Raw genomic sequence first — 24,511 nt, 5'->3', positions numbered from 1 at the left:
CTCTATTTCGTCTTCTCCCTTTTTTTTTTAAGACTCTTATTTTTTTTACAGCAGTTTTAAGTGCACAGCAGAATTGAAGGTACAGAGATTTCCCATATGTTCCCTACCCCCACACACGCACAGCTTCCTGTATTACCCACATTCCCCACCAGGGTGGAACATTTGTTACAACACTGACACATCATTATCACCAGAGTCCATAGTTTACATTAGGGGTCACTGTCAGTGTTGTACATTTTATGAATTTGGACAAGTGTATAATGATGTGTACATCATTATGGTATCATATGTTTTCACTACCCTAAAAATCCTCTGAGCTTCACCTGTTCATCCCTCCCTTGCACCCCCCAGAAGTCACTGATTTTTTTTTCTCCATAGTTTTGCATTTTCCAGAATGTCACACCTTCGAAATGTAGCCAATGTAGACTGGCTTCTTTCCGTTAGTAATATGCATATAAAGTTGTTCATGTCTTTTCATGGTTTAATAGGTCATTTGTTTTCAGTACTAGATAATATTCCATTGTCTGGATGGACCACAGTTTATTTATTCATTCATGTACCGAAAGGCATCTTGGTTACTTCCAAGTTTTGGCAGTTATGAATAAAGCTGCTGTAAGTTAATATGTGTGTTTGTATGGACATAAGTTCTCAACCCCTTTGGGTAAATACCAAGGAGCATGATTCCTAGATCCTATGGTTTAGTTTATTTAGTATGTTTAGTTTTATAAGAAACCACCAAACTGTCTTCCAAAGTGGCTGCACCATTTTGCATCCCCACCAGCAATGAAGGAGAGTTCCTGTTGTTTCGCATCCTCACCAGTTTCTGGTAGTGTCAGTGTTCTGGATTTTGCTCATTCTACTAGATGCGAAGTGGTATCTCATTGTTTTAATTTGCATTTCCCCAATGACATCTAACGGAAGCATCTTTTCATAGGCTAATTTGCCATCTGTATCTCTTCTTTGGTGAGATGTCTGTTCTCTTTTTTTTCATTTTTTTCAGTTTTTCTTTATGTTGAGTTTTAAGAGTTCTTTGTATATTTAGGGTAACAATCCTTTATCAGATGTGTCTTGTAAATATTTTCTCTCAGTCTGTGGCTTACCTTCTCATTCTCTTGACAGTGTCTTTTGCAGAGCAGAAGCTTTCAGTTTTCCAGCTTATCAGTTATTTCTTTCCTCGATCATGTCTTCGGTGTTGTATCTAAAAAGGCATCATTGGGGATGCCTGGGTGGCTCAGTTGGTTAAGCGTCTGCCTTCGGCTCAGGTCATGATCCTGGGGTCCTGGGATCGAGCCCCTTGCTCAGCAGGGAGCCTGCTTCTCCCTCTCCCTCTGCCTGCCGCTCCCCCTGCTTGTGCGCGTGTGCTCTCTCTGTCAAATAAATAAATGAAAAATCTTAAAAAATTTTAAAAAAGGGTATCACCATACCCAAAATTATCTAGGCTTTCCCCTGGGTTGTCTGCTAGCAGTTTCATGGCTTGCATTTTACATTTAGATTTATGATCCATTTTGAGTTCACTTTTGTGAAGGGCATAAGACCTGGGTCTGCATTTGTTTGTTTGTTTGTTTGTTTTTTGCAATGTGGATGTTCGGTTGCTTCAGCACCATTTGTTGAAAACACCTGTCTTTGCTCCATTGTGTTACCTTTGCTTCTTCGTCAAAGGTCAGTCAACTGTACATATGTGGGTCTTTCAGAGCTCCCTGCTCTGTTCCCTTGATCTGCTTGTTCTTTCATCAGTACCGCGCCATCTTGATTACTATAGCTTTAGAATCAGTCTTGAAGTTGGTTATATTGATTCCTCCAACTTTGTTCTTCTCCAGTGTTATGTTGGGTATTCTGGCTCTTTTTGCCTCCATGTAAACTTAGAATCAGTTTACTGACATCCACAAAATAACTTCCTGGGACTTTGATTGGGATTGCATCGAATCAATAAACCAAGTTGGGAAAAACTGACATCTTGACAGTATTGAGTCTTCTTATCAATACACATGGAATACTTTCCCATTTATTTAGTTCTTTGATTTCATTCATCAGAAATTTTTAGTTTTCCTTATATAGAGCTTGTACATATTTCTTTAGATTTATATCTCTATTTTATTTTGGGTGGGTGTACTAATGTCTCATTCTTTTTTTAATAGTTTATTGAAATATAATTCATAGAGGGCACCTGGGTGGCTCAGTCAGTTAAGCGTCTGCCTTTTGCTCAGGTCATGATCTCAGGGTCCTGAGGTGGAGCCCCATATCAGGCTTTCCACTCAGCGGGAGGTCTGCTTCTTCCTCTCCCTCTGCCCCTCCCCCTGCTTACGCTCTCTCTCTGTCAAATACGTAAATAAAATCTTTTAAAAAAGAAATATAATTCATAGAACCATACAATTTACCCATCAAAAGCATGCAATTCATTATATTCAAAGACATGTGCAGCCATCGCCACATTCAATTTTAGAACATTTTCTTCACCTCAAAAAGCAACCCTGAACCCTTTACCTGTACACTCAGATTCGTGAAAGATATTTTTGAGGATACAGGAATTCTTTGTGCCGGGCACATTGAGGATATTATTCTACTGGCTTCTGGCTTTCTGTTGGCCTTACCTTGACTCTTTTCAGTGTAGTCTGTCTCCTGCAATTGACAAGAAGGGAGGATTCTCTGTTAGACCCTGTGATGTTAGGTAGACACTGGACTTGCTCTTATGCCCCCCAAGCTTAAAACAAAAAAACAAACAAAAGCAGAGGAAGCCAGAGGCTCCAGCATATGAGCATACCATAGTTGCACCATTCTACTTACTTCTCAGGGGTCCCTCTTCACTTAGATTTTGGCCTGACATTTCTTTACTATCTTTTTTTAAAAGATTTTATTTATTTATTTGAGAGAGAGAATGAGAGAGAGAGAAAGGTCAGAGGGAGAAGCAGGCTCCCTGCCGAGCAGGGAGCCCGATGTGGGACTCGATCCCGGGACTCCAGGATCATGACCCGAGCTGAAGGCAGTCGCTTAACCAACTGAGCCACCCAGGCGCCCTTCTTTACTATCTTGCCAGCATTTTATTACATTTCTTTTTATATTTCAGTCATGCTGGCCAGCCTTTTTGAAATACTTCTAAATATTGTTAAGTATTTTACACCCTAAAAAAGAGGACTGCAAGACACGAAATGGGCAAAAGCCAGACACAGGAAAGCACTGTCCCCATTATGAGCATTAAAGGAAACTATTTGCATACAGTGGAGTACCACCCTGTCTGCCTGGAGGATTCTGACCAGTCCTTACCACTGCGCTACAGGGAGTACCAGCTCTGTGAGCAGCACCACGTGGCCTCCCTGCTGGTAGCCAAACTGCCGGGGGCCCAGGCTGCTCATGAGCAGGTCTGGCAAGTGGGTGAGAAAATTGTGCATGAATCCAGCATGACATGAAAATAGTCAAACGTAATTTGCAAGTTACAAATATGATACAGGCAATGTGTTCATGGTTCACTTTTTTTTTTTAAGATTTTATTTATTTGACAGAGACACAGTGAGAGAGGGAACACAAGCAGGGGGAGTGGGAGAGGGAGAAGCAGACTCCCCACTGAGCAGGGAGCCCGATGTGGGGCTCGATCCCAGGACCCTGGGATCATGACCTGAGCCAAAGGCAGACGCTTAACGACTGAGCCACCCAGGCACCCCTGAGGTTCACTTTTCAAAAAGAAGATGAAAACACAAACTTTCAGTTTCAAAATTCAACCCCATCTGCAACAGAAGCATTTCTTTAACAAGGCAGCTCTGTGCCCCTCATCCAGTATCATCTCAACTACCACCATCCTACCAGGCTTCTCTCTGCATTCCTACCCATTCAGCTTGCATTTAAAAAAAAAAAAAACAAAAAACAGGGAAACATACAGGTGATCCAAGTGGGCCCTTTGGCTGTTGGAAATAACCATTTTTATGCTATTGGGCCACTTTTTTTTTTTTAACTTTGCAATAAAATCAGGCAATTTTTCCCCATTGTTTATTTCAGTGTGGATATAACAGTGTGTTACATTTGATTACCATACGTTCACTAGCCCTGGACACTTAATGATACTAGCTTGTGTTTATATGTAGTTGCGAATATTTCTAAATGTTCTCCCACTCCTTGTCTTAGCATCAGGTTAATTGTGATGTGAAGTGGTCCATCAACAAATTACTTGGAAGAAGCAGGTCTTGAGCCTGAATGTCCTAACTCTTTCATTTGAATTTATCTACTGTAAAACCTCTGCTTCTGAACCCGAATTACATAAACATTTAAAATAAACAAAAAACTCTTTTGTTCTTCTCTGATTTAGAGTTTCTTTATAACAATAGATAATGTACCAACAACCATAAATTGTTAAACTTCTTAGAGTAAGAAAGTCCTGCCTTTTGGGTGGAGGACCTCTATTTAGTGGAAATTAAGAGGCGTTAGAAATATAATCTTTGTGGGGGCGCCTGGGTGGCTCAGTCATTAAGTGTCTGCCTTCAGCTCAGGTCATGATGCCAGGGTCCTGGGATCGAGCCCCGCATCGGGCTCCCTGCTCAGGAGCAGGCTTCCCACGGAGTTGCTTCTCCCTCTCCCCCTGCTTGTGTTCCCTCTTTCGCTGTCTCTCTGTCAAATAAATAAATAAATAATCTTTTAAAAAAAAAAAAAATGTAATCTTTGTGTAAGGAGATGATTCTGCTTACTCATTTTGTGGGATAAAATAAACCCAAGAAAAATCTAATTGCAGTGAGACAAAAATCTCACTGTAATGTTCTAAAATGCTGTTGTAATATATGATAGAATTATAAGAGGCACATGAATTTTATTTTCTCATACTCAAGGGGTAGGTGGTGGTGGGATGTGGCAGATGCACCTGTCAGTGATGTGGGGCCAGCAACACATATCACAGATAAAACAGGAGGTGAGGGTTCAATTGAGGCCAGAACCCAGGATCATCCTTTTTTGGAAACAAGTGAGAATTCATAGCTCTGATCTTCCTGTCACCAGCGAGGCAGGCAGTAGGAGTGATGGAGAAGTAAGGATTCATTGCCCCCATCGGGGAAGAGCACTTCTCTGGACTGTGTAATTAATTAAGCTCATGGTAAGAGATGGTTCTTATTCTAAGGCAATTTCTAGGATGGTATGATCTTTTCTTTCTTTGATTTCATTTCCCGATGTTAGGATCTTTTTTCTTTTTTATCTTTTTTAAACTAACAGCAACAAAAGTGTTACATATTACAAATGAAGCTACCCTATCACAAAGGCATAAATAACTTTCATACAGCAGCTGGTTTAACTTAAGCCAAGCCTGAGGAACATCACATGACTTCATCTGCCTTTTCACGCTTCCTTGGCCCAGTCCCCTGTGAGTTTCCATGTCATTTCTATATAAGGCTTACAATTCATTAAAAATCCAGAATTTTTTAAACTTGAGGCAGTTATCTGCCAGAGGCCATAATTCCCAAAAGTGAAAAAGTAAAACCCAGTGTCTTGTTTTTTATTATGAAAAATTTCAAACATACACAAAAATAGAGTAATATGATGAACTTTCTTACATTCCTCATCCATATTCAATAATTATCAAAATTTTGCAACACTTATTTTATCCCTCCCCCCTTTTTGTTGAATTGTTTTATTCTATTTCGCAGTTCTTAGCATTTCTGAATCTTATTTGCTGTCTTTTATTACTTTTGGAAATTCTCAGCCATTATGGCTTCATATATTGCTTCAGCCCCATTCCCTTTCTAACCTAATTTGAAATTCTAGTTAACATGTATGAGACCAGGGTCCTTTATTTGCCATTTCATTGCCTCTCCATGTTTTGACCTGCCTTCCAGTTTACTAATTCTTTCTTTGGCTGTGATGCATCTGATGTTAAGCTATTGAGTTCTTGACTCCAGTTTTCTATTTTTCAGTTCCAGAAATTTCATTGGTTATTTTTTTTTCTAATTTTTTGCTAAAGTTCTTTTCTATTATTTAAGTTGTCAAACATACTTTTTACATTTAAAGACCTGTTGGTTTAAAGACCTGACTTGTTGAGTACCTATAGGTCTGTTTCATTGTCTGTGTTTTTTTTCTCTTGGTTTTCAGACAGTCCTTTGTTTTTTGTATGCCTGGTTATAATTTTACTGAATGTCTTGCAATTGGACATTGAACAGGAATAATTATAGGTTCAGGATGACATTTTACTTCAAAGAGAATTTACTTTTGCTTCTGGGAGTTTGTAGGAACAGATCACCTTAATCCATTCAGGGTTTGAACAGATCGAGTCTTTGTGAGGGCTGGTCTCTTTCTGGGTTACTACTACTCTTACCTTACCCTTTGGAGGTCACAAATGAAAGTCAAGGATGTTTACCAGGGCTCCTTTCCATCCTTGTTGCACCCTGAGCTCGTTTCTGTGTCCGTTTCTGTGAGACTGCCAAAACCTCTGCTCAGCTCTTGAGCCTGTCTGCCTCTGCGTTCAAGTCAGCAAAGGGAAAAGTGGCAACAAATGTAAGGATCACCTTCTTGAGCTTCTGTTCTTTCCGCGGTTTTGACTCTTCCAGATCCCTCGGCCTCAGTGGGTCTGTGGTACCTTCAAACAATTATTTTGTAAATTTTGTCTAACTTTTCTTGTTTTTAACAAGGAGTTCGGTCTGGAACGAACTAATCCACCATTGCTGGAAGAGAAATTCTGCTGAGGAAATTTAAATCAAATCTCAGACATTACATCATTTTATCCATTCATTAGCTTGCATCTTGGAAAAATGTGGACATTTCGTTATATGCCAACAATGCTGTTTCATGTTCAGATTTCCTAGAATTCCCAGAAATGTCTTTTAATGATTGTTTTGTTTGAGGTCAAATACACAGGTCTATATGTGACATTTGGTTGTTGTATCTTTTGAGTCTCTTTTAATCTAGAGTGCTCTCCTCCCCTGCCATCTTTTTCTTTTCATGCCATTGACCTGTTGAAATTCTGCATCAAAGTCCTGTAGAATTTCCCATATCTCGGTTTAGCTGGTTGCTTTTATTTGATCCTCTATCACTTGTTTTTCCTATGAAATGGAATTTAACTGCATGGACTTGATTAAATTCAGTTTTGTTTTTGGCAAGGATGCTTTATAGGTAGTGCAGAATAATTCCTGTTGTATGACATCAGAGAGCACACGATGTCTGATTTTTACACTGTAAGGATGCTAACATTGATCAGTGGGTTCTGTTGGTAACAACGTAATCCATCTATCATAAAATTCTCCATCATTCTTTGATCTCTTTGGTTACTATGAAATACGGTTTATAGAGGCAAGTTAAGCTCTTCTTTTAAATTCAGTCACGTCTTTTACATCAGTTCTAAAAAAAATCATCCCGAACAATCGTTTTTTTCCTGCTTTCAGTGCCAGACTGCTACCTGTAGTGAAGCTGTGTAATTGGTAATTACATCATGTGGGGAAACCTCAGCAGGACCAGCAGTGCGGGTCCTGCCACCAGGACTTCAATAGCCTTTGAGCTTGAGGCATTCCACTTTCTGGATTTGCAGCCTCCTCGCAAAGTAGGGCAGCACAATCTTGGTGCTTATGGGCCTGAGTTAAAGCTAGTACGGGTGCTGCTGCTTTGCTCTGCTTGTTTAAACACATTCCTTCCTAGGCACTTACTCACCACAGAAACACCAAGGGCAGTTTTTCCCTCCTAGGCCCAGCATTCGGGAGCGAATGATTGCTAGCATTGTACCTACAGAAAAGGAATTTATAATGCCCCAACAACTGTCCCAGGAGCCCATGGCCCCTTCCGGTCTGGACCAGTTCAAGTTATGTGGCTCCAGGAACCCTCCCCTGGTCACCAAGGGCTCTACTGCTTCTGGAGCCCCACGTCTGTGCCATGGCAGCCCTCACACTGCTCTCCGTGTCATGATTTTATCTGCCTCACTTCTGCAACTAGACTGTGTCCCAGCCAGAGCAGGGACTCTCCTGGGACTTCTCATTCCCTACCACCCTGGGCACAGAACACAGCATCTCATAGGCTCCCCTGCCCTTTCCCCTTCCCACTCAGACTCCTGCCTTGGTCCCCACACTCCTAGGCCCCCCTGAGGCCGTTCCTGGGTCAGACTCTTCGCTGGCCTTCATTTTTGGCAGTGCCATGATTGAAGACAGCCGGCAGGCCCTCCTCTCTCCTCATCACGGTCACCCACGTGCCCTTGCTGGGGACCTTCTCCCAGCAGGAGTGAGCTTCACCAGTGTTGCTGTGGGTGCGACTCCAGCAAGTAGTCGTGATTGTTATTCCAGATGGCAACTGGGAGGTTTCCAGAAACAATCCAGGCACGTGGTCAGTGCTCGCCAGAGCCACGACACTGCTCCATAAATATTTATGTGCAAGTCCCCCTCGCAGACACATTCCCCTCATCCTCTCCTGACTGAACTTCACTTTGTTTTTTTTAATATCTTTAAGCAACAAGAGCAGGTACCTGTCAAGGCATAATTATGTGCTACTTTCTCTCCCAGCATGGAACCAAGGATTTTTCTTTCCTTCTGCTAACTGACATGACAGACATCCATTTTGTGATATGATTTTTAGTAAAAAATTCCTTTTTGCCTTTAAATTTAATTATTCCACATTCATAGCAATAAAATCAAATCCCAAATTCAGGTGTGCTTTTCAGGGAAAGTGTCCGGGGCAGTTACCTCCTGATAATGGTGTCCTGTACTTAAGCCTTTTGTCTGCAAATCTTAAAATCTCTTCCACACAAGTAGATAATGATGTTCATTTTGTGGGGTGAGGGGTGAAGTGATTGATCTCCTGGTCTACTCAAGAGATGAAGAAAAATCCAAGACCCAGGTGTTGCTTTTGTTTCTCCCCTCCCTCTCCCTTTGCAGTTCTTTCAAAGAAGCATGGCCGACCTTCTATTGATTGAAATACCTCCCTCTCAAGGACTGCTTTCCACTTTTTGAAGAGCACGAATGAAAGGAGTTTCTATATCACATTTCGTGTGGGGAAGAGTTGAGGTTCAGGGAGAAGGAATGAGAAGGAGACGTGTGTCCACTTACCAGAGAATATATGTGTCTCTTGGTAGATCTGCCTCTTCTCTTTTACACAGTAGAGCTTAAATGTGGTTCCATGAGTTCACAAGTGAGAAATGGTCAGAGCAGAGCTTGGCACATGGCAAGCCCTGTGTGAGTCATGACTCTTAGGGCAGAACCTGTGGCCTTTGGACAAGCAGCATTTGGAGTGTGCCCTTGCTCATGCTAGCAGTGTAAATGCGCTTCCCTTTTCCCCATCCAGCCAGGCTTGCCCAGACCCTTGAGAGCCAGTTTATATCTTGTTTCCTTCCTCCAGGAAACCTTCGGTCCAACCAACCACCAGGACCTCTCTCTCTTCATAACTCTTACATTATTCTCTCAATGTAATTCAATCCCCTTGAACTGAGCATTACCATGTACTAAGGTAGGCCTCATTTGGGCACAAAATCATTTCCTCTCCTGTCATATTTTGTAACTGTGGTATGGATGTTTGTCTTGTGTCTGGTGGGATTATTGGGCCTTGAGGGGAAAGCTTATAGCTAGACAGCCTCCAGCCCCAGAAACAATCCTGTACATATAGGAGGAGTTTGGTAGACTCTAAGGATAGATGTTGTGGGAGATAGAAGCGGCCAAACTGTACACATTTTATTGACTCTGATATAATAAATTCTTGTTGAATCACATGGAAGTTATATCAGGTTTGGAGCATAGCCCTTCGTTTTCATTCTTTGCTCTCCTTACAACACCCTCTTCTATTCTGTTACATGGGAAAGAGGTCAAGCTTGTATTGAGCTCCTCCTGCATGCAGGACATCATAGCGAACACAGATGGGGGGGCCAGAATAAAAGCTCTGTAATCCAGTGAGATGATAAGTAAATACACAGGTCCTGTACGAAAGATGGGCCATGATGAACTCCAAGGGCTTGGCAGTTAAAAGGAGGGCATGGTAGTATCTCTGTGGGGAGTCGTGAACACTTCATTCATCGACTCAATATGTACTGAGCTGCCATCTTCTGTTCAAAGGCCGTTCTAGGTGCTGGAGCCTCACAGGAGAGGCTGGAGTATAAGCTCATCAACTGGTCTCTCCGACCCACCCCCAGAGAGAAGCGCAGACCTTGTCTCCTTTCTCTCGTGTTGATTAGAGAGACTTTCCAGTCCTGTCATTTCTTTCCTAACACAGGATGCCACCCCGTCCTGACCACCCAGCTAGCTTCCTCTTGATAGGGGTCAATGGGGTCTGCCCCTCCCCCCCCTTCATGGTCTCCTGGTGGAACGCCAACTGCAAAGGTGAGAGCTGCTGACCCTGTTTGTGCTTTGGTTTCTTCCAGGATTTTTTTCCCCGGAAGCCATCCTGTCAGAGGGGTGCAGGTAATGAAAGTGGGCAAACTACAGTTGCACCAAGGCATGTTCCCCCAGGCGATGAAGAACCTCAGACTGGTGAGTGTGCCGAGACCGTGTGTCCTTCTGCAGGGAGTACCAGGTCTGCCTGTTGCTAGGCCGCTTCCTTGTGATTTTTAGCAACTCTGCACATGCGCACTTGTCTGCATGCACACACGTTGGCACGCACACGCATACCCATAAATGTTTAACGACCAGCTCTAAGAAAACCTGATTTCTGACGTTTGCCGATTTCTGTGATCTAAATGTGTGCACCATGGCCGATCTCAAACTACCCAGATAAAGTCAACCAGCTCCTAAAATTCATGACACTAGAATAGTCAGCTCTTGCCAACGGGTGCAAACTGGACTTCAGGACACCATTACACCTGTGCCCTACTCCAGTGAGCAGGTCGCCTCCTCCCAGTGTGCCGACACTGCCAGCAGAGCGTTCATCACATAGTACAGGCCCAGCTCAGAGGTGCTGCGGGCTTGGTTCCAAACCACTGCCGTAAAGCCAGTATCGCAATCAAGAGAGTCCAGTGAATGTTTTGGCTTCCCGGTGTATATAGAAGTTATGTTTACGTGATACTGTCGTCTATGAAGTGTATACAGCATTATGTCGAAAGAATAATATATACTTTTCTTAATTTAAAAATACTTTATCGCTAAAAAATGCTAACCGTCATCTGAGCTTTCAGTGAGTTGTAATCTTTTTGCTGCTGGAGGGTCTTCCCTCCATGGTGGTGGCTGCTGACATCAGGGTGGTGGGCGCTGAAGGTTGGGGTGGCTGTGGCAGTTTCTTAAATAAGACAACAATGAGTTTGCCTCATCAATGGACTCTTCCTTTCATGGAGGATTTCTCTGTAGCATGCAATGCTGTTTGATAGCATTGGAGCCATGGGAGAACTTCTAGAATTAGAGTCAGTCCTCTCAAACCCTGCTACAGATTTATCAACTCAGTTTCTGGAATATTCTAAATCCTTCATTGTCATTTCAACCATCTTCACGGCATCTTCACCAGGAGTACATTCCATCTCAGGAAACCACTTTTCTTTGCGCATCCATTCAGGTTTCATCATCGGATTGCAGCCCGTCAGTCCCATCTTCAGGCTCCACTCCTGATTCTAGTTCTCTTGCTCTTTCCTACCCATCTGCAGTGACTTGCTCCCCTGAAGTCTTGAACCCCTCAAAGTCACCCAACTTCTTCCAAACCCCTGTGAAAGTTGATATTTTGACCTATTCCTATGAATCACAAATGTTCCTAATGGCATCTAGAGTAGACGAAATAGAAAGGTGAATCCTTTCCAGAAGATTTTTGGTTTAGTTTACCCAGATCCTCAGAGGAATCATGCTCTATGGCAGCTATAGACCAATGAAATGTATTTCTTCAATAATAAGACTTGAAAGTGGAAATTACTTCGTGATCCATGGGCTTAGACGTTGTGTTAGCGGTCATGAAAACAAGATTAATCTCGTTGTCCATCTCCATCAGAGTTCTTGGGTGCCCAGGTCCATTATCATTGGGCAGTAATGTTTTGAAAGGAATCTTTTTTTTTCTAAGTAGTAGGTCAGAACTTAAAGTCACCAGCTGCATTAGTGCCTGAGAGTCAGCCTGTCCTTTAAATGTTTCAAGCCAGGCATTGACTTCTGTTCTCTAGCTATGAAAGTTCTAGATGGCATCTTCTTCCACTATAAGGCTATTTTGTCTGTATTGAAAACCTGATGTTCAATGTAGCCATCTTCATTAATTATCTTGGCTGGATCTTATGGATAACTCCATAAGTTAGGTTAGGCTTTGGCTTAAGGGAGTCATGGCTGTTTGATCTTCTATCCAGACCACCGAAACGTTCTCCATATGAGCAGTAAGGCTGTTTCACTTTCTTATCATTGCATGTTCACTAGAATAACACTTGTAACCTCCTTCAAGAGCTTTGGCTCACTGTTTGGTTCAAGAGGCCTAGCTTTTTCAGCCTCTCAGCTTCAACATGCCTTCCTCACTCAGCTTAATCATTTATAGCTTTTGATTTAAAGTGAGAGACAGGCGACTCTTCCTTTCACCTGAACACGCAGAGGCTATTGGAGGGGTATTAATTGGCCTAATTTCAATATCATGTCTCAGGGAACAGGGAGGCCCAAGGAGGGGGTGGTGGTGAATGGTCAGTTGGTGGAGCAGTCAGAACACACACAATGTTTATTTATTATATATATAATAATATATTTATTATATGTGTCTTATATGGGCATGGTTCATGGTGCCCCAAAACAATTGCTATGGTAACATCAAAGATCACAGATCACCATAACAAATATAATAATGATGAAAAAGTTGAACTATTCGTGAGAATCACCAAAATGTGACACCAAGAGAGACACTGCGCAAATGCTGTTGGAAAAATGGTGCCTGTAGACTTGCTTGACACAGGCTTGCCACAAGCCTTCAATTAAAAAAAAAAAAGCATGGTGTCTGGGAAGCACAATAAAGCAATAAGACAAGGTATCCCATAGTAGGATTACCTGTCACCCAGGAGACTGAGGTCTTTGCAGTTATCTTGGTAACCGGTTCAGTGCTGTACAAGGACCTGGAACGGAGGAGGTGTTCCTTGTTGGAGGAAGGAGGAGGGGAGGGAGAGAGAGCCACACGATGGTAACAGTAAGTGACAAGACACTAAATGGGAAAACTGGGCCCGTGTTGGGATATAAGAAAGAGTGATGTTTGTTTTCACCCTCTCAGTGAGCCTCCATGCCCCGGGCTCTCTGCTGCCCCAGACTTTCCACCCCAGCAGAGCTCCCTCTCACCCAAACCATGGCTTCCAGATGGAGAGCCGATGTGCTCACCTGGTCCAGGTGTTGGCAGGTCTCGGGGAGACCTGTTGTATGTGGTTTCCCGCAGAGCACCTGGTACTTGAACAGGACCCTCTGGGCCACAGGGCCCTTGTGTGCAGAAGAGCTACAGCTGAGAGACCCCAGCCCTCCCTCGGGTTGCTCCGGGAAGGCCCAGGGACTGGCTGGTCCCATGACAGGGGCAGCTACCCACATGTAGAAGAGAAAAATCGCAAATACCTGTAAGTTCCTTAAAAATGAAATTTCCTAGTGCTGGTTTTTTGCCTTTTTTTTTTTTTTTTTTAATGATAGCTATGTTCCCTTTCCCAGTCTTTGGTTGAATTAAGCCCATGGTCAACAGGAAGAACACTGAGATTCCTGAAGGCACACGGCTCTTACTTTCTTTTTACCTTGTCTGATGGCTCCACCCAGACTGATGGAGGAACACCTAGCAATCTCTCGCAGTCCCAGAGAAAACTTCCCTTTACTGGCCTGCTAATATCCATCAGGGGTTGAATCAGTGAGGCAGAAAAATACTTCCTAAGAGGGTCTACTGTGAAAGTTTTGACAGAAAAATAACGTGGGGGAAATTTCCCAAGTATATGATGTATCCAACCCAGGGTCACCTGCAAGTTGTTTTATAAGTGCTCAAATTAATCCTTTATATTTCTGTGGGACTAGAAAGCATTAATACTGCTCATATGTAGGGGCGCCTGGGTGGCTCAGTCCGTTAAGTGTACCAACTCTTGGTTTCGGCTCAGGTAGTGATCTCAGGGTCATGAGATCGAGACCTGCATCAGGCTCAGGGTGGAGTCAGCTTAAGATTCTCTCTCCCTCTCCCACTGCCCTTCTCTCCTCCCTCTCTAAAATAAATAAATCAATCTTTTTAAAAATTACTGCTCATTACTTACCTGGTTCCCATGACAGATGAGGTCAGTGGGGCAGATAGTTTCGTTCCCGTTTGAAAACTGAAGGAGCTAAGGCATGGAGACATTCAAGAGTCTGTCTGAAGTCATACGGAGGTAGAGCCAGGTCTAGTTTGTTCAATTTAATGTGTTGATTAAATTCTTCTATTAATCTGAATTAGGCCCAGTGTTGTCCTTCCAATTCAGTGGGGGAGGCAGACATGTGAACAAGTCATTAAATCCAGGCTGGAATCCCAGGCTCTGTGCTTCTCTGAACTGGCCCAGTGAGACTCGCTAGTAAGACTCAGTCGCAGAAATCCCTTTAGATCTGCTGAGCCCCTGATGCCAACTCAGGGGAGATTTGGGTCGCTTCATTCCTCGTGTAAGGCTTTATTATCACCTCTGTGCACAGAACTCTTGGAGGAAACATCAGCTGCAAAAGCAGGAACGCAGACAGACATCTAGAGGTGGATTTATGGGATCGTGTGGGCTGGGTGGACGCCGAGGCCATCACCAGCCTGCCTCACAGCCCTCTGCCCTTTTGCATCCCTCAGGCCCAGTTCCATACTGCCTTCCTCACGTTCTTCTTGTGATGTTACCTCACCTCCAGAAGCTTCCTTTGTTAACTGTTTTAGCATCTTCTCCTCCTGGTACCGAAGGGAAGGCCCAGCAAGGACCCTGATAGCTGCAAAAGGAAGATTCTCGGAGCAGCATCAGCAAGGCTGCCCCCAGGCCTGGGGTTAAAGCATGGCCTGACCCCACGCTTCCTGTTTGGCTCTGCAAGTCGCTGAGTCTCTTGCCAGGTTTTGATTATCAACCGAAATGCAGCTGTGTGCCCGGCTGTGTTGCCTGGTGGGGAGAGCCCTCAGGTTTAGAGTGAGGACGTTCACATGAGAGTCTCAGGACTTGAAGCAAGACTCTGAATCCCTCTGAATAGAATTTTCTTGTTTTTAAAATGAAGATAATCTCTACTCCATAGAGTGGTTTGGAGAAGTAAATGAGGTAGCATGTGAGAGGGTTTTGCCAAGGCCCAAGTATTCTGAGACTATAAAGGATTTTCTTGTTACATGAATCGTCATTCTGATCATTCTCCCGCTGTCCGGTCCCTTCAACACTTGGGTCTGTAGTTTGGGATGATATGGCATTTCCGCTTTGAACAGTTCTGTTCTGTAACGGTTCCCCAACATTTCACACGGGCATGTTCTGTTTCCCCGAGTTGAATGGGAATTCCACAAGGGGCCCTGAACTTATGTACCTTTTGTATCTCCTGGCACCACCTAACAGAGACACATGCCCCAAACATAGCAAGTTCTACTAAATACATACTTGAATGAATAGAATTTTTAATGAATTGAGGTCTTTAAAAGCCCCACCCTGGTCCTGTCCTTTTAGCTAATACGTATATGTAATATGTCTCTGGCTAGTGGACCAGATCCTGTCTAGACCTTTGCTGACCATTTACTAGCAGAGTGAGGCTCTGATCACACCAATTGCAGTGTTTGGTGAGGGTTTTCCCACGCCAACAAGCAATTCTGGGACACCAGCTAGGTGTCCTATAATTCAGTTCGGTTCTGACACTGTCTGCCCAGAGATAGCATCAGATGCCACAGGTGAGGGGCTTATCATTATTATTATTATTTATTATTATAAAAGCTATCAATCAGGAACAGCCAGAGAGAAGAGAGGCATGGGGCACAAACCTTCCATCCTCTCTCAGAGCTCACCACTCTACCCAAATCTCCATGTCTTCACCAACCCGGAAGCTCTTTAAACCCCATCCTTTAAGGTTTTTATAGAGGCTTCATTACATAGGTAGGATTGTTGGCCTCTAACTCCTCTTTGCTCCGCAGAGGGCAGTCATGTGGTTGGTTTTCCTGGCAACCAGCCCCCAGCCTTAAGTGCTTTCTGAGAAAGTCACCTTATTAACATAACAAGAGACATTTTTATTGCTTGCTGCACTAGGGAACTTCCAAGGGTTTTAGAAGCTCCGTGTCAGAAACCAGGATGAAGACCAAAGATATATCTGTCTTGTTACAAATTATGATGTCACACAGAGGGACAGGCAGGACATGTCCATTGCTTTGCAAGCTCATAGGACCTGGGAGCCTAGGAGCAGTCCAGTTCATTCTGCAGAAAGCCTGTCTTCCTCAGTTTTCTTAGGGCTCAGGTAACCCGGAGAGGGGAAAAGGAAGATCTGGTCTTTGCCTTTGAAACTGACGTTTTCTTAGATATTCTTTCTTAGGAACTCTGGAAATAATAGGATGAAAGAACTTGAAAAGGGTTTCAAAGGCTGATTTTGGAGCAGAAATGAGAAAAGCTTCAGAAACAGAAATTGGTTACAGATTCCATTAAGCCAGCCTCCTCCAGGAAAGGGATCCACTTAGCCCAACCCTGATTTGGTTTGGGCTTTCATTTCCACGGGGCTCAGCTGAAATGCTTCTGACTGCTGCCACAGGCCAGTCCTGGGGTCCCTTTGCTGTGTTTCTCTCCTTCTTTCTCCTGTCTCTAATCTGTTTTCAATCCTTTCCATTTATTTCTTGAAGGAATTTTGTTAGCCGCTAATTTGACTTCTTGGAGCTCATGGGGAGCCGTGTTGGTCGGGGCTGGCTTGTCAGTGAACCTGTTTCTTTCCTGGGAGCTCTGCACGCCACTGAGTCCCTCACCCTGGGCTAGACTAGCTGCTTCGTTAGTGCCTTGTTAGCTGAAGGCAGGTTGGAGAACACCAGACTTCTTCCCCTTCGGTAATCATTTTTTATTTAGATGTAAATTGTTTACATTACACTGTAACGTTCCTTTCGTTTTGTTGAAGCATTTTTCATTTTGAGGATCTTTCTAGCTTTTGCTGGGCCTGAGCAGGGAGCTCCTAGACGTTCCTCTCATTCTCATAGAGCTATTAGCTCATCCAGGGAAAGCTCACAGCATAACCACACAGGTCTCTGTCTACCCCAGCCTATACCCTAAATTTAAGGCCCCCAAAATGGCTGATTTAGAGCATGCAGTTCTTTGGTTCCCATTCTTTAATCTGCTACAGTGATTCTTAACCACTTTGATCATGTTCTTATTTAGAAATCTGATAAGAACCACTGACTCGCTAGAGAAAAATGTACATACACACAACACCTTGTACACTGGGTGGGGGCGGGGACTTCAGGGACTGCCTGAAACCCTTCCTTGGACTCTGTAAGTGCCCATAGCCTCTGCGCTAAAAAGCTGTCTTCTAAGTGTGTAACATCACCCCTTAGCATGTGGGCAGATGGGATGGAGAGAGCGGGGACAGAATACAGACAGACACATTGTGCGATAATCATCCATGATGCCTTCAAAGAGTTATTTGGATGTCCCTGGCTCTGATACATATGAATGCCTCCTACGGACCTCCAGATAGAGAATAGTAGTTTCAAGTGTATGTTTCTGAACCAAAAAAGGAGAAGTTAAGTAACAGAATGGTCAATAAAATGAAAGCATAGTGATTAAGTCCTATTAAAGGAAACAAGCAGAAATTTACCTACAGGAAAGTGTAAGCCCAGTACAAATAAGAAGCCAAGTGAGGATTCTGGACTTTTATCTCCACTTGGCAGTAACAACATAACACCTTGTTATGGGGTAAAATATGTGGGGTAAAACACAGCAATAAATGGGGTAAAAATACCCCATTATTACCTCTTCATTCTCCTACTGGAGCAATGTCAGAGAAAACCAGCTGAAACAGAAGGTTTGAATAAAATTCAGAATCTCAACGAATATCCAGAATTTCCAGAATTCAATTGAAGATCACTTGTCATACCAAGAACCAGGAAGATCTCAATCTTAATGGGGGGGGGGGAGACAATCCATAGATGCTGACAGAGGTTTTAAAGCAGCCATTATAAAAATGTAATGAGCAGTTATGAACACCCTCAAAACAAATGAAAAAATAGAAAGTCTCAGCAACAAGATAGAAAATATAAAGAAGTTAACAGGGCGCCTGGGTGGCTTAGTCGGTTGAGCGTCTGCCTTCAGCTCAGGTCATGAGGGATCGAGCCCTGCATCGGGCTCTCTGCTCAGCGGTGAGTTAGCTTCTCCCTCTTCCTCTCTGTGATCCTCTCACTCTCTCTCTCTCTCAAATAAATAAAAAAATCTTAAAAAAGAAAATATAAAGCAGATGCAAATGGAAATTTAAGAACTGATAAATACAATTACCAAAATAAACAGACTAGCGCTTTACAACAGAATGAAGAGGTCAGAGGAATGAATTAGTGAACTTGAAGATAGAACAATAGAAGCTCCCCAGCCTTGAAAAACGGAGGAATCGACTGAATAAAAGGTATAATTGAACAGAATTTCAGGGACCCATGGGACCAGTAACAAAGATGCAACATTGGCATCCCAGAAGGAGGAAAGAAAGAAGTCAGGGTGGAAAGAGTACTTGAAGAAATAATGGTAGAAGCATTCAAATTGGAAAGAAAGAAATAAAATTATCTCTGTTTATCGATAACATCATATATATAGAAACCTTAAATATTCCACAAAAAAAAAACTGTTAAAACTAACGAATTCAACAAAGTATCAGGATATAAAATCAACATACAAAAGTCAGTTGTGTTCTTATACAACAACAGTGAACAATCCAAAAAGGAAATTAAGGAAACATTTCCATTTACAATAGTATCTACAGAATAAAATACTTGGGAATTAACCATGGAAGTGAAAGAGTTATACACTGAAAACGATAAAACATTGCTGAAAAAAATTAAAGAAGACATAAGTAAATAGAATAACTTTTCATGTTTTTGATTGGAAGACTGAATATTGTTAGATGTCAGTACTATGCAAAGCCATCCATAGAATGAGTGCAACCTCTATCAAAATCCCAATGATTTTTTCAAGAAATAGAAAAGTCTATCCTAAAATTCATGTGAAACCTCAAGGGACCCCAATAGACAAAACAATCTTAAAAAAGAAGAAAAAAATTGTAAGGCTTTACCCACTTCCTGATTTCAAAATTTACTACAAAGCTTACATTAATCAGAAGAATGTGGTACCAGCAAAAAGATGGCCATATAGACCAATGGGATAGAACAGAGAGCCCAAAAATCAACTGTCACATATATGTTCAAGTGATTTTTGACCAGGGTACCAAGACCACTTAATGGGGAAAGGACAGTCTCTCCAACAAATGATGTTGGGAAAACTGGATATCCACATGCAAAAGAATGAAGATGGACCCTTACTAACACTGTTTTTAAAAAAGTAACTCAAGATGGAGCAAATATGTAAATATAAGAGCTGAAACTATAAAACTCTTAGAAAACAGAGGAAAAATTTCATGACATTAGATTTAGCAATTTCTTATATATGACACCAAAGGCACAGGCAACAACAAAAAAATAAGTTGGACTGCTTCAGAATTTAAAACTTTTGTATATCTAGGGGCACAATCAACAGTAAAAAGGCTACCCACAGAATAAGACATTTTTGCAAATCACATATCCAATAAGAGATTAATATCCAGCATATATAGAGAATTCCTAAAACTCAACAACAAGAAAACAGCCCAATTAAAAAGTAAGCAAAGGGGTGCCTAGGTGGCTCAGTCAGTTGAGCATCCGACTCTTGATTTTGGCGCAGGTTGTGATCTCAGGGTCATGGGATTGAGCCCCTGCATCAGGCTCCATGCTCAGTGCAGGGTCTGCTTGGGATTCTCTCTCTCCCTCTCCTCCTGCCCCTCCCCCTGCTCACAATACATACATACAAACATACATACATACATACATACATACATATGTAAAATCTTTAAAAAGTGGGCAAGGATTTGATGAGACATTTCTTCAGAGAAGATAGACAAATGGCCAAATAACATGAAAGGATATTTAACCTCACTATTCATTAGGGAAATGCAAATCAAAAACCACACTTCTCACCCTTTAAGATGACTATTATCAAAACAAAACAGAAAACAAGTGTTCATGTGGATGTAGAGAAATTGGAACCCTTGTACATTACCAGTAGGAATGCAAAATTGTGCAACTGCTATGGAAAATAGTATGGTGGTCTCAAAAAAAAAACTATAGAACACTCCACCCAATAATAGCAGAATACATACTCTTTTCAGTGCCTACAGATCATATACCAGACCACATGCTGGGCCATAAACAAATCTCAGTGAGGATAAAAGGATTCCAGTCGCCCAGAGTAAATTCTCTGACCACTAGAATTAAATTAGAAATCGGTAACACGATATTTGGAACAAAGCCAAATCCACACTACCAATTTCTCTCTGAGACTTGCTTTACCCCTAGAACTAATCCAGTTCAGTCTCTTCATTATTTAATTGAGGAAACTGAGGCACAGGGAGGCGATATGACTTCTTCAGGGTCTCTCAGGTGCTCAATACCTACTCAATGGGTTGATTGATTAGTTAAATATAACAATATGAAGCAGCCCTTTTACTACCAGTGGAAGGCACAGCCCCGAGCTCACCACCTCTGTAACCCCTTGGCGGTCCCCTTGGGCTGTGTTGGTTCTTCCCTCCCCTGGACACCCAATACCTCCCAGTTCCCTTGATCACAGACTCCTCTGCTCTAATTCTGTCTCCTTCTTCTACCCAGAGCTGTTCTCTGGGTAAGGCCAAGTCTTACTTGTTAGAGCTGCTTAGACAATATTTAGTGAATGAATGGATCCACGTTTTCACTAAGGAAGTTTTGCCTCCCACGGAAGGGAGGCAGGGAACACACGTCCTTCCTGTGGATCCTACGCTGTTATTCAAGAGGTAGAGCAGAGCAAAGCCAGCAGGGGCGCTGCTGAGCTCCGGTGTGTCATCAAAGGCTGTGGAATTTTCTGCTGCCCATTGGAAAGAGCTCTTGCTCTGGAACTGCGGGATGTGTTGTAGGTCTGGCTTCTTACATTTCCTGCTTCACATGCCTCAGACCATGTCCACCTCCCCCTCCTCCGCTCAGCTTTCAACCTGAGACATGCAGAGTAAGAAAACTTGGATTTTTCCCTCTTGCGCTTATCAGGCATACATTTCTTTTCCCTCTGATTGTATATCCATATTTAAATCATGCTTGGGGAAGTCATTTATTGGATCCCCTCGGGCTCATGGTAGAGAGTATATGAGATCCCTGATAAGCTTAATATATTTGTATTAAAAATTAATAAGTGGGCTATTGTTTGCAATGTTAAATCATGATTTGATTTCACATATTTAATATAAGACCACAATTTTAAAATTACTTAAAAAGATGTGATAAGACTGCAGTCAGTTCTGGGACCCTGTCTTTATTCCGGAATGAACCACGCCTGTCACGTGGCAGACAGTGCCACCATCTCTCGTGTCACATTTAGAGTCCATACCCGATGTAGCAGCCCCTTTGGAGGCTTCAAATGAGTCCTCTACCGAAGATTATGTGGAGGCTCTTTTTAAATGCTGCTATTAAAAAAATCAAATGTAATGGGAAGAGATAAGCTTTTCCCAGTGCAAGCCGGCTCCAAATTTATATTTCCTTAATCTGTTTTATATGCTCCTGCAGGAAATTAAACCAAAATTGTCCTTTCTGACATGTGCGTGTGGCGGGTGGGAGGGGCTGAGCGAAGGGAGACACAGAGCTATAGGAAACAATCGCTCTGGTTTGTCAGGGATTTACGGTCTATTTGGAGGAAAAAGCCCTCTTCTTCCCACTGGACTGAAGGGTTGCAGCCTCCATGGAGAGCTGTGCCTACAGCCACGGGGTGCTCTCGCCCTACATCACTGAGAACTGTTGCCCCAGCTCACCTGTCCGCCGGTTGACGCCCAAGACAAGGGCCAGATATCCTGCATAAGCAGGTCTGCGTTTCCACTCACCTCCTGTCCCCCCGGGGAGAGACATCCTTTGCACACATATGGAAGATGGTCACTGCCAGGCTTTGCACATTACTGAATTCTATTTCTTTCTTTCCTTTCTCTCCTGTTCTCTTCTGCTCCCCCATCACTCATAAAATGATCATGTCTGCTTAAGTGTATCTATATTTAGTTTCACCTTCTAGATGAATGATGTTGATGTTTTTTCAGTTTCTTCAAATTGATCCTCTGCCCTAGCTCTACCCTCTGGGTCCTCTCTGCTTCTAGCCACCCCCATGGATAAAATCTTCTAATCTTAGTGTCTCAAATCTTATACATAATGCTCAGGGGTCGCCCCCTGCCCTCGCCTTTGCTTCCAAGGCTGTGTTCACCACCAAATAAGAGAACACAGAGCACCATCAAGAGCATCTTGACTGGGAAGATCCTGCGATCCCTCTGGGTGTCTCAGAAGCCACGTCTAGGTATAGGGGAGACTCGGGTCCCTCCCCTATAGGAGGCTGCACAGTGCTGTCATGGAGGGAGCCCCGGGTTGAGTCCTGAAGAGTCAGCGCTCACCCTCTCCCCACCTCTCAGGCCGTACCGTGAGGACTCTGGACCCTGTGGTCCTCGTGGCCCCTCCATAAGGAAGCGGGCATGGAAGTGTGGGAGTGAGGCCTGGGGACAGCCACACAGCTTCCCCTTTCTGCCTGTGACTCTGTAATTCCAGAAGGTTCTGTAATTCCAGAAGCCTCCTACAGAGGCTCAGGCTCTTATCCTGCTGTAGGACAAGTACTAAGATTATAGATCAGCCACAATTAACTTCAGCTCTTGAGCAGACCTGATTTCTAAAGCTGGAAGAAAGTGAAACTTACAACTGGAAGAAAGGCAGAAAGGAAGGTTTAAACACATGCAAATCCACCTTACCTTGTTGGAGTGCTAGGAAGATGACCTTTGTCATTTAGCCTCTGAGTCAAATGTCCAGAATATCCTTGAGGTGAGGAAACTGGAGAAATATGGCCAGGAGGGCACAAAAAGCTAGTCGGGGCATCCTCCTGAGCAACAAGGCCAGGCCCCAATCCAGCAGAGGGTTTCCATGAAGGACAGGGATGGAGGTGAGCTCTCCCAGGTCAGGCCTGACCTTTTTCTGGACTCCCTGTTAGTGGGGTCCCATGGAGGGTTATTTCCCTTTATGCAAAGATGTTTTTAGGCGGTGCTTCTGGCCCATTCATCTTCCTCTGCCGGATCCCAGAGACATCTGACATCTGCTGCTGAGTAGAAGGGAAGAGAACATCCAAGAGAGCTTTCAAGTAGGAGGATTTCCTGTGACGGACTTGAAGCAGCTGTCTACTCTCACGACCGTCCTGCTTTCGAGCAGCTCTCCGCCTCAGACCTTCATGTGTCCGGACCGACTGACGACCCAGAGTTGTGCCCCGGGGGGTGGCGGGGGGGATGAAACAGGACACATTTGTTCCCAGATTTGTTTTTGATCTTCTGTCGGGAGGGATCTCATGGAGGCTGGCTGCCGCCGGCAAGGTGGTGGACAGCGCCCCCCCCCCACCCCCGCCATGTGCTTGTGGACACCGTACACCCAGGGGGCCACCCCACTCAAGTTCATGAGAACCTTCAGAGTTTGCCAGCTGGCATGTCACCAGGGGACGGGCCTACCTGTCTGCAGGTCACAGCTGGACTCCGTGCATGCTGCTCTCTTTCAGGCTGGAGACCAGAGCCTGAGCAGGCAGGTCTTCCTCTTCCTTTCCCTTCCCTACATCCAGACCCCTCTGCCTGCCTATTTGCCCTCCTTCCAGACTACAGAGGACTTTTTAAAGAGGCAGGGAAGAGGCCAGGAACACAGGCAAGGAAAACAGTCCTGGGTCTGACCACTGAGCTGCCCTGGGTTTCCTCCCCACAGAATGAAGAGCTCTGAGGATGTGACCATATTGCTCCCCAGCTCCATAGTCTCTGGCTGCAAAGCTCTTCCTACCCAGGAGTCCCTAGGAATTTAGTTTAAGCAAATATTCCACAAAGGCAAAAAATGTCATAAGTTGGAAGAGCTACATCATGTCATTTTTTGTTAAAAATCAGAAGTGATCTACATTTCCGAGAGCAGCTTAGTGAATGAATGAGGGTCTGTAAACATGATGGAATTACTTGTACACAACCATTAAAGTGGTAGTTATGCTGGCTATAAATTAACATTGAATAATAAATAGCTGCTCTTGTTTGTCGAGAGCTACTGTATCAGTCATTCTCAGCCCCAAGGGCACGTTTCATGAATCACACGTGTGGGGTCTGGGTGTTGGTGTCTCTTTTGAGGCTCCCTGGTTGATAATACTGTGCAGCCAAGGCCGAGAGCCTGCATGCCAGGAACTTATCTGGGTGGGTGCTTAATGACCACCAAGTGATGTCTTCCCTTATCTCCTGAAGGCACCTGCACATTCAGTGCCGTGGCTCTGTCCTCCCTTCCCGCTAGCCCCCTAGTGGGCGGTACAGGATGATACTGTTTGTTTCTGATTTATTGACTGCAAAAATATCATTGCTCTGTAACAAGCCTTCCCAAAACTTAGCAGAGTAAAACAACCGCCACTTTATTATGCCCACAGATCCTTTGGGTCAGGAATTCAAACAGATCACGATAGGAATGGCTTGCCTCTTTG

General features: G+C 43.6%; 1 protein-coding gene across 2 annotated transcripts in view; it reads left to right on the top strand.

The window, feature by feature from the left end:
- The window catches only part of SMYD3 (SET and MYND domain containing 3), a 708,338-nt gene that overhangs the window by 681,847 nt on the left and 1,980 nt on the right, over positions 1-24,511 (top strand). For both annotated transcript variants that reach the window (XM_028111942.2, XM_088017182.1), the window contains exon 11: positions 10,286-10,394. In XM_028111942.2, the coding sequence (XP_027967743.1) occupies positions 10,286-10,394 (109 nt within the window). The remainder of the gene's footprint in view (positions 1-10,285; positions 10,395-24,511) is intronic.

This window comes from Eumetopias jubatus, unplaced genomic scaffold (genome assembly GCF_037043125.1).
Source record: "Eumetopias jubatus isolate StellerSeaLion01/CBP00866 unplaced genomic scaffold, mEumJub1_p1.0 scaffold_12, whole genome shotgun sequence".
NCBI classification, from domain to species: Eukaryota; Metazoa; Chordata; class Mammalia; order Carnivora; family Otariidae; genus Eumetopias; species Eumetopias jubatus.
The sequence above is the reverse complement of the archived record's forward strand: the minus strand, read 5'-3'. Positions and strand labels throughout refer to the sequence as shown.